The sequence below is a fragment of the Pagrus major genome, chromosome 16 (assembly GCF_040436345.1).
Source record: "Pagrus major chromosome 16, Pma_NU_1.0".
Lineage (NCBI taxonomy): Eukaryota > Metazoa > Chordata > Actinopteri > Spariformes > Sparidae > Pagrus > Pagrus major.
In genome coordinates, this window is record NC_133230.1 from 24,477,261 (window position 1) to 24,488,267 (window position 11,007).

General features: G+C 41.7%; 1 protein-coding gene across 1 annotated transcript; it reads left to right on the plus strand.

The window, feature by feature from the left end:
* Positions 1 to 2,700: 2,700 nt before the first annotated feature.
* On the plus strand, positions 2,701 to 4,360 carry LOC141010989 (uncharacterized). The gene has a single exon (XM_073484174.1). The coding sequence runs from the start codon at positions 3,014 to 3,016 to the stop codon at positions 3,725 to 3,727; it is 714 nt and encodes a 237-aa protein (XP_073340275.1). The 5' UTR covers positions 2,701 to 3,013; the 3' UTR covers positions 3,728 to 4,360.
* The last annotated feature ends 6,647 nt before the right edge of the window (positions 4,361 to 11,007 follow it).

An 11,007-nucleotide genomic window follows, 5' to 3' on the forward strand; every position in this document is an offset into this window, starting at 1 on the left:
ACTCGTTCTCCACACAGATGCAAATCAGGCATTGCCTCTGTAGAATGGAGTGAAAACACCCCCAGACTTGAATATTTCCAGTCGGGCCTGTCAATTTTAAACACCTCAAGTGTTTGGCCTTGTTACATCTCCTGAGAAGTGGTTTCGAAACTGCTACTTGTCCACTGAGACCACTGGAAGACAGCTTTGTTTGACAGGACTTTTGCTGATTGGATATATAATGAAGTTGCTTTTCTATCTCTCAGGGAACTAGGCCTGATGTATTGATTTTTCTGATGGTGTGGTCACTTTGGGTCTGCCTGATCGTGCTTTTGAAACAACTGATCCAGTTTCTGCAAAGCATTTCAGAATTTCATGTCCTGCCCTCTTAGAAACCTTGAGTCTAGCCATGATTTGACACTCAGAGAGTCGTTCTGTTTGTAGACTAACAACCTGATCAAATCTCAAAATGATTTCTGTGGTATCTTTTAGGTCAACATTCATACATTTTTAATTTTTTGAGCACCCAACACAAAGCTACGCTCACCTTCATCGTATTGGGGTGGAGGAAATGATCTCGCACATGGATATTTTGAAACATGAAAAATATATTCAGAAGTATCTGCCTGGTTAGACACCACTAGAGATGCGAGAAAATGTTTTCCTTGTAGTTTGGGTGAGCTGACCCTTGAGTGAGTGCTTTTCACACAGTGATTTGGAGTCGTCATTTCAGCGTATTGATTTTTGTTCATGGCTGCAAAGTGAATCACTAAAACAGTTATACAGGAAATGGAAGAAACAGGATGTAATTCAGGCTGTGGTGCAGCTCCACATACACTTTAGTTCACATTCACAGCAAATCACCTGGAACTCATTTACTCATCGGCTTATTATTTAATCAATTTATGCCACAGCCACCTGTCCAGGGTCATAATGTTGTGTCATTTATTACCGAGGGCAGGACACTCACTGACTGTTTGAACAAAAGATTCACGGTCATTTGGATATCATTCAAATAAACCTAAAGACTGTGCAATATCTAATGCAAACATCATGCCAGTCAGGCACCAGAGGAGTGACATTTGATATCGTGTTTTATTTAACATGACTCATATTTTTATAATGAAAATATTATAACGTAAATACAAAAACACCAATACACATTAACCCATCGTACAGGTATCCTAGGTGGAAAACCCCACATTACAGCTGATCATCCTCCTCCTCCCAATGTCTATATCATAAAACATGGTAATGAAAACAATAAACCTTCCTATAAACACCTGACTGTGGGTGTATGTGAGTCATCTACTATGCTGACAGCCTCACCTGTAGCTGCCAGATACAGCGATTTACTTCACTTTTAGTGAGTCATGTTCTTCATAATTTTATGTTACAAGGATTTTGTAGCATTTACATGGTCCATAAGCGGTGTAAGATGGTTGGATGTCAGATATAAGAATGTAACAGACAGTAAAAGTAACTCATAAGTAAACTCATTTGCATAATGAAGCACAAATGCCAAATGTCTTTTTTTTTTAAATTACAAAAATAAATACGTTTGTGGAAAACATAGGAGGGAAAGCAGAGGGGAAAAATTCAGAACAAATATGCTACATAAATACATTTAAAAATAAATAAACTGATAAATAAAATAGAAAGTAAAAAGGAAAAAGTAAATAAATTCAGGAGTTAACACAAAATAATACATTAATACAGAAGCAAATTAAACGAGACATCAATTTATGTCACATTGTTTAAACTAAATGATGCCTACAATTTGTTTTATTATATTTGTTGTCATTAAAAGATGAGAGATGTGACAGGAAGCTGGAGGTCAAGAAGACATCAGGCTTGTTCGAAGGACTTCCCCTTACCATGGGACCATTTATTTGTTTATTTTGGATTTTGGCTGTTTCCGTCCTCCATAATTTAGTGCTGTAATTCTAAAAGTAAAATGAAAAGGAAACGTGTTTCTGTTTCTCTGGAAGAAAAAAAATCTTGCTTGTTTAGTTGTTATTAAATGTGAGCTATATTGGTGTTTAAACCCTTTTTCAATTTGACACGTCACCAGGTCAGATGTTGTTGCCCCTTCACCTCCACCTGTCTCACCTCCACAGCTCCCCAGAGGACATGCGTAACGACGGATCCCAGGCGCTGTCCATTGTGCTGAAATGAGATCAAAACTGATGATGAATGAGGTGAACATCTGATGTACATGCTTGCTGGTTGTGCTTACAAGTTTCTCGGCGGATTGGGTGAGCATTACATAATTCATAAATTCCGGTCGAAATTCATTAATTACCACTTTGCTGGCTCATCGCGCACATCAAACACGCATCCTTTCCGCTTGGGTGCGCACGGCGGTAAGGTAAACACTTTGCAGCGTCACTTATGGGCGAGTGTTCATCCCCGCTACAACATCCTGCTCTCCATGCGCGGCACAAGCTCGCATCCTGATGTGGAGGTGATGTGTGGGTTTTGTGTGTGTGTGTGTGCGTGCGTGTGTGTGTGTGTGTGTGTGGTTTCTTCTCTGGCTGCTGCACAGCTGCTGCTTCTTTAAGAGCCACCGCCCGCCCCCTCTCCTGTATTTTTAGCTGAGCCAGCCACTTCATTTGCTGGATAAGACAGACAGTTGTGTACCGTATGATCTCACTTAATCGTTTTAATAAATCAAATCTTATACTGCGGATTCGCCGTGGGCCCACAGCCAGCTGTTCCCTGGATATGTCGTATCGGGGAGACATTTGTCCCGCCGCTGTCGGATGCTGAAACGCGCAATCAGCCTGTGGATGCTTGATGTCCATTACGAAACGCAATGCTGCACTGGGTGCCGAGAATTAGGCGCAGCGCTTTTGAGATCAGATGAATTACAAGAAATCCATTTAGCTGCAAATTACTCCTTGACGGTTCAAGGTGGTCCAGCATCTTTCTCCTCAGCCCACCTGCTTCCTGTCTTCTCTTGGATTGTGGATAACAAGAAGGCTTCAAGACGGAGGGGGTGGTGGAGCATCGAGGAAAAAATAGGGGCAATATGAGAGAGCGGGACTTCATGCCCAATATGGAGAGGGGCAAACCTGCTACTTACACGGGGGACAAAAAGGCTAAGATGGCTGCTAAGACTAACAAGAAGTGGGTGAGACTAGCCACTGTTTTTGCATATGTATTGTCCGTGTCCTTAGCAGCCATTATCCTGGCAATTTACTACAGCCTGATCTGGAAACCGACCAGTGCATCCTCTTCTGTGGGGAAGCCTGGAGTGCCCGGGGAGGTCACCCCCTCCGCAAACATCTCAACTAATATTTCCACGAGCAACAACAATGGCACAGAGTGGAACTCTACACAGACAGGGCTGGTGTCTCTCAACGAGACCATGCAGGGCACAACCCCGCACAGTCGGGCGTTTCAGTGGGACGACAGAGCCGAGAGCGTGGCCGTGTCTCCGCGCGGTGCCGGAGCAGAAATTGCGCACACGCAGCAGGAGGAAGGACTGTACGCATCTTCCCACGGTCACACAAGCGCGGAGGTATCGGACACATTGGGTAGGAAGACACACGCGTCTCAACCCCGGGTGAGCCAGTACACCCCGTCAAGCACCAGGGAGTCCGGCGCTGCGTTGAGTGAGGACGAGGAGGAGAGGGAGGCGCACAGACGGGACGACGCGGCGGCGACCGGCGACCGCGAGCAGGCGGCTGCAGATGCTGCCGCCGGTCCTCCGACCCCCGCGACGAGCCTGAGAGGAGAGTGATCGGGCCTCATCCTCCAGCACCACACCCCCCCTCGCACACACGAACTGACCCAACATTGGAGTGTTTTACAGACTCAAAGCCGCAGGTCGGATAACACACAGGTCTTTACACTCATTCTGCAGAGCCTCTTATGGATGCTGAACTGCATATATTTACCATTATCTTGCCCTGAACCCCCAATGGCTATAAGAAAAGAGGAGACCTCGCTTCTACAGTGAACACTGTTTGCCCTCGACCACCAACTATGCTTTTTTTGTTCTGTATGCCTTAAATCAATGTGTGTCTCCTTTACCTCGGACAGCATAACCTGCCTGTACGCGTGGACAACACTGGCATAGATATTTTGTTAAATGAATAGGACACAGGCCCAAGAGATGCATTTGGTTTTGCAGGACATAGATATGTCTCCGAGGCATACAGCGCTTAACATCACTGCCATTCATCGGCTGGTCTAAATCAATACAGCATTTTATTGCATTTTAACATAGGCTGTTTTCTTGTCATGGATCAAACCTGGATTCAGAGTAGAAGAACCTGCGTTATTGAGTTATGCTCAGGTATGTGCATATAACCATGTAAATGTATTGTGTATTTGGTTATGTACATATAGGGCAGGCATACATCTTTTTGGCCTAGATGAACTTTTAGTGTAATTAGATTTTTATTAAAGGTACAGTATGTATAATAGGTATAACTATATCACAAGGTACAAATAAACATCCTTAGAAAATGATTTATTTCTGTTGTTTTATAGTAGATCCATGTGAATTAATCGCTGACATTATCCTGTATGTTAATGATATTTTATTTATTCAGAACCAGAATGAATATATATTGAAATAAATGTTAGGTTTTTCCTAACATCTTACATTTTTTTTTGCCAAAACGAAAAGTCAGATGGATTTACGTCAGCTGAGGCAAATAGAGTGAAGCAAAATGTGCAAATCCCAGAAATAATAATAACCGTGCACGTAGAAAGAGTTTACAGTTTATGGTCATTCTTGTGATCTGAACATTTAATCACATCTCAGTGGAAGGCCATTTAAACACCTGAATGAGCTGTCCAGTGTGTGATCACAGGGACTGTCTGCTCCTCGTGGTGGACAGAGAAGCATTCATCTTCCTCATCGTCTGCCACAGTTCAGTCTCTGCAGCTCTCACTGAAACCACTTCACACAGTCACATGTGGTGAACTATGAAGTGGAAATAAGACCAAGCACCCCGTGCGCTCTCTCAGCAGCATGTGAGGGAGGCGTATCGATTTAAGAGCTCTGTTGTTGCACTGTACAAAACAGAGAGGAACACATTACACAATACCGCTTGGTGCTATTTTTGATCCAACTCTCTCTGAAAGAAGGGCTGTTTGCCTGAAAGGTTTGGATTCTATGCCGGTGGTGACAAGCATCATTCACTATCACACTGAAAATAAAACCGCTTGGTTCACGCTGCGCATCCAGACCCAATCGGCAGAATAAATTCTGTCCGTGTAGGTTTCTGCAAACCAAGGATATGTTGAATCTTTACACTTGATATATTGCAACTTCACGTTTTTTATGTTCAGTTTTAAAATTTATGTTGTGACAATGCTGTTGTGTTTAAGCACAAAAACCACTTGGTTAGGGTGAGGAAAAGATCATGTTTTGGCTTACAAACATGGATGCAAATCATCCTGATGTCTCTTTGAAAATACGCCGTTTTCAGCAGCAAATTTTCCTGACGTCTCGTCAAAAACATCCAATTTGTTGCCATTAACACAGCCGGAAAATGTCATGAAGTCTAATTTTTTTTAAATCCAGTGATTGACAAACATGGCTGAAAATTGTCCTGATGACTCATTAATAATACCTCATTTGGGGCTGCAAATTGTCCTGACATCTCGTCATGAATATCCGGGTTTGTTGCCACTAACACGGCTGGAAAATGTCCAGATGTCTTGTTAAAAAAAATCCAGTGGTTTTGCGTCAAACATGGCTGGAAATGGTCTGGACGTCTCATTAAAAAGACTTGGTTTTTGACTTTCTGACATCTGATCAAAAATATTCATATTTGTTGCCACTAACACCGCTGGGAAAAGTATTGACATCTCGTTTAAAGAAAATTCACTGGTTTTGCGTCAAACATGGCTGCAAATTGTCCTGATGTATCATTCAAATTACCCGGCTTTTGGCTGCATATTGTCCCTATGTCTCGTCAAAAAGTATTCAGCATTGTAACCACTAACATTACAGGGAAGATTTTCCTACGTCTCGTTAAAAATTCCAGTGATTTCCGCTTGCTGAAAGGCTGTGGTCTCTTGCTTGTCAGCTGTCTTGCCTCTCTTTTCCATACATGTAATGTGAATTGAATCTATCCATGGTTTGCAGAATCATACGATGCCAACCTTTTTTTGGGGGGGGGATGGGCTGAGCATCTAGTGCCTCGGTTAATGTTACACTGTGATGTAAATAGTGATGACATGCACTGTTGTGGCAATATGACAGATTTTCAGAACCAAAGCTGAGGTACGTGTCTGGTGAGCTAAACAGGAAGTGCATTCATCAGGGAAGACAGCACAAGGCACAACCATCCCCCATTGTCACAACACAAACCATGCGTAGTGGAAAAATGTAACTTACAGAGTGCATAATGACAGGCCTGTCAATGCTGCTGTGGCCACTGTATATAGGACAGCCTTGACAGATGTGTTTGCACTGCCTCTTATGGCTCCTGGTGATATATGAGAGGAGTGATGACCGACCTATCGACGGAGGAGTTCATCAGTGCTGACAGTTAGTGCTGGAAGCCACGTCGGAGTCAGGACACAGCATCTGACCTTGTGACTCTTGAACCCAGTCACCGAGGCAGATGATTGCGTTATCTGATGTGAAATCAGTCACATGTTACATCAGAATTCAGTATAGGATTTGTTTGCCAGGCTTTGGCTCACACGGTTTCTTAAAAATGGGAAAGGTAAAGAATACACTGTAATTATAAAATCATAAAATATATAAAAGCCAGTTGTCATCGCTGCTTACCCTGCTCTTTTTGATGACACAATTGGTATTAAATGGTGGTAATTGCAGCTGTTCTGCTCACTTTAATGCCAGATTTGTCAAAAGAGGCTAAACAAATGTGCCATCATGCAGACAAATCCACAGCGAGACAATGTAAGACACGCTTGGATTTATACTCCTAATAACGGAAATTAAAATGCAGAGGAGGATAAGCATGAAAATGCATGAAGATCCCAATCAGACAAATAAGATGTAGAAAAGTTCAATTACCTAAAATTCTGCAATTTACGTCCTTCTTCCTTCTTCATCCTATATTGAAAGACTCAGAATCTATGAATATACAGATATCTTTTGTTTCAAATGCCTTAAAAGCTTTACTTGCCCTTTCTCAATGTATGTGTTCCCCTTTGGACTACGATTGGTTTCCAAACCGGCTGTGACATCACAAAATCATTCTCAGAGGTGCATGTCTAAAACTGAGATTCAAGGGAATCAGAGACATTTCCCCCCTCATCAGATGAATGTGAAAACAGCTTTCTAGTGTCAGACTTTGCACAAACTTCTGCAGAGTGAAACTCAAACATCCAGATGAAGTAACAACTAAAATGGGCCAAACATTCCGCTTTAATTTAATCAAGCCTAATCAGTACCTAAAAAAACATAGTTAAATCGGCTAGATCCCAATTTTTATTTGGATCGGCATCACACTGTATTCACTCATAGATACCCTCCACCTAAATATTTGCTTTTAAATCAAGGTCCATGCATTATTCTGTGAGAAATAAACAAAAATGTTGGGAAAACGCCCTATTTCGCAATGTCAAAGAATGTGAGAGGAAATTCCTGGACTCTCATTATCTGGATCTACACCAAAAGATAAGAGGGTCTATTCTGGGCTGAGACCCATCCAAGTTCCATGGAAATCCATTCAGTTGTTTTTACCTAATGCTGCTCAGGAACCAACCAACAAACAAAAAAAACAGACACAGGCAAAAACATAACCTCCTTGGCAGAAGTAATAAACAAAACATATTCTTCAGTGGAGGGGGTTTTGAAGTTCTGTTTTTCAGAAACTACATTCTCCATCAGATTTGACATGTTTGAAGGGGTGACAAACTACAATTGAGAGACCTTTGCAACAAAGCCGGAAGGAATCACAGGCCTTTCAATATCCCATTCTTTGAGCGAGGCACCATCACAAAAGTTATGAAATATTAACATGATGTCTAGCAATACAGGAGGACAATATGAAGGCAGCGAACAATAGCTTTTCAATTAATAGAAGGGCAAAAGTGTGGAGTTGTGTTTGGTAGAACAAAAGTATACTGTCTGCGTGTGTATAAGAAGGCATTGTGTTGTCACCTTCAGGGAGTATAGAAATAATGTCGTCTCAAAACTTTCTGAAAAACATATGGCGTTCATTTTCATTTCAGTTCATTTCATCATTGCTGGTTTGCAGTGCTGGAACACTGCATGGCACTCAGCTCAACAATAGATAGACAACAACTGTGTATGTATGATATAGGTGATAAAGATGTACATTATATATATTCATAAGGACATGTTAAAGAAACACAGGGCATGGTATGGGTATGGTATTATATTCTGTATATGTTATGTATCTGTCAAGGTCAAAAGGTGAAATGGGTCTAAAATGGAATACAGTACATGACTTTAGAGCTATACTGTGTATCTGTGAGGTGTGACATTATGTCTGGCCCATTGAGAATTGTCGACTAATTCAAATTTGCTTTAGATTGTGAAATCAAGTCACAAGCTAGCAGCCGTTACGATCGTTACTCAATAACAATACACAGGGTAATAATAATATACACCTTTATGCTGCAAAAACCTATAACCCAAAAAGGAATATTTCAGTTTACATTGTCTATAAAGCCAAACTAATGATCGACATCCAGATGTGAATGAACATGGTCTGTCTGCTTGGCTGAACTCCACATATTATATTTTTGTACATTTATAAAAATCTAAATCCCCCAAATTATAGCTTTGTCTACACTAACAGGCTTTCGAATAGGGTTATTAAATGACGCTAACGAAAAGGGCCAACCTCAGATCAATATGTCAGACAGTACACGGACACCTTGTCAGCCCAGCCTCCTGTCTCCTGGCTGGGGGGAGCACACACTCTCCTTGATCAGGGCAGCTGCTGAGGCGTGGCTGTTACATCCTGAGCCGTGACAAGGCTGTGGGGATGACGCACACGCTCAGTGGGGACTGCCATCCTGCCTGTGTGAGGTGCTGTCAGGGTCGAAGGGCCGGGCCAGACCTCGCTTCCACTTAACCTACATCCATCAACTGTAATGAAACACCTCCTCGAGAGTCGACTGTGACCTCACTGTGTTTAAAGGATGGCTAATGGATGGCGCCATAAAACCAGGAAGAATATTTTAGCAATTCAGATTTTAGCTAATGTTAAATGAGATAATTGATATCACTGTTATATCTGTCTGAACAAGGTCACAGCTAGAGATCTGTTAGCTTAGCTTAGCACAAAGACGAGCTGCAAAGGTGCTACAGTATATCTTGGTTGTTCATTTTGTGCAACCTGACATGTAAAATAGACAGGTTGTGTTTTTTTTACAAGGGGTTAAAGCACTTAGTAATGTATCATTATCTCTAAGGTGCAATTTGTAAGATAGATGATTATTGAGTCTCATCTCCAGGTTGTTAAATCCCGGCACTTGGGTTTTTTGCAAAAAGGATACATTCAAATGTAATGATAAGTAAGCTCTTTTTCTCCCTGTTTATAGACTTTGTGCTATGCTAAGCTAATCTATTGTGACTGTAGCTTCAAATTTACCAGACATGTAAGAGATTTTTTTCATCTAACACATATTGCACTTAATTTTTTTCTCAAAATCTTGAGCTATGTTTCACACTGATTCCAAAAGAAAAACTCTTCAGTGAAAAGTTCAAATTTAGCATCATCATAGCCTGATTTAGTTTTGAGCATTGACTTGAGAGATAACTACTGTTTCTCCAAGCCACAAATTTCAAAACCCGGCAGAGAACAACAAGCCTTTTGTTGCTCACACAAACAGGATCCTGTGTGATCTACAACTACAGGTCTCACTACACACTGCTTTCAAGCTCCTTTGACCAAAAATCTGAGCTCTGTTTTTGACTTTTTTCCTCAGGAAGGCAAGCTTCTAAAGCTTCTCTCTGCTGCAGAGTGCAGCTGACATAATCCTACACTGCACTTCAATCCTCTAACACAGCCTACAGGACTTATTTCCATAATATCAACACCCCCACTGTAGTGTACTATTGCGTCAGACCCTTCAAACTATTAGCTAGCTTAGCACCAAAGTGAACCAGGAGTGTAATGGACTGTGCACTATAATAACATTCGCAGGAATGAAAAAGCTTCAGGCTTGAGCTCAAAAAAGAAAACATATTTTCGAGGAGAGTCAGGCCACTGTACTCACTGTACAGAAGGTTACAAGCCCAAAAGCCACTGTGGCAGGAGGCTGCTATGGAGATAGCCTTGGGAGGAGATAATTAAAATGGTAGCACCTGTGGGAGGTCCCACCTGTAGGGCTGAGTGGGAGCCGTTTCCAGTGTGACAGCCCTGCAGAGAGCTCGTCTGAAATTAATCAAATCCAACATGAAGGAAGACTCAGTGGACCGAGGCGTAACTATACAGACTGTTGATGCTGCAATGTGCTCTGCATTTTTTTTTTTTTTTTTTCTCAGTGGCCTTGTTATTTGTACAGACATACAAACTCTCCAGAGATTCATACATATTTGCGGTGTTATTGCAGGGGCACCAGAGAGGCAGGGGAGGGAGGGGGTGAGGGAGGGTGACAGTGCAACAAAACAACTGCCAGTCATGATTTGAGAGTTTGAAATACAGAAAAACTTTATTGAAGTTCTGCACGCCTCCTTCCAAATTGTTCTACAGTAGATGAAGCTATGTTGCACACAGATTTAAATTAGCATGAGCAATCTGAACAGTAAAAAGCTGGGAACACACATTGACACACACTCATACACAGGCACTCTCACTCATTTTCCTTCCTTATGAGTGCACATGGAGGACAGCAGTGGATGCTCGGGTGGAGCAGGATGATCAAAACCACCTCTTCAATTTGACATTTAATGCAGAGATCTAATAACTAAATGAACAAGTGCTAAACAAGGACAAATGTACAACTGCTCTATGGTTATAGGTCCTAGATTTTCATTTTTACTAAATTGAATCCCACAGGGAATTTTTTTATATTTCAGAGGTAATCTGTATGACCTGCTTTTCAAACAGA

Excerpts from the sequence above, each read along its gene's own strand:
- LOC141010989 (XM_073484174.1), top strand. The coding sequence starts at position 3,014 with ATGAGAGAGCGGGACTTCATGCCCAATATGGAGAGGGGCAAACCTGCT.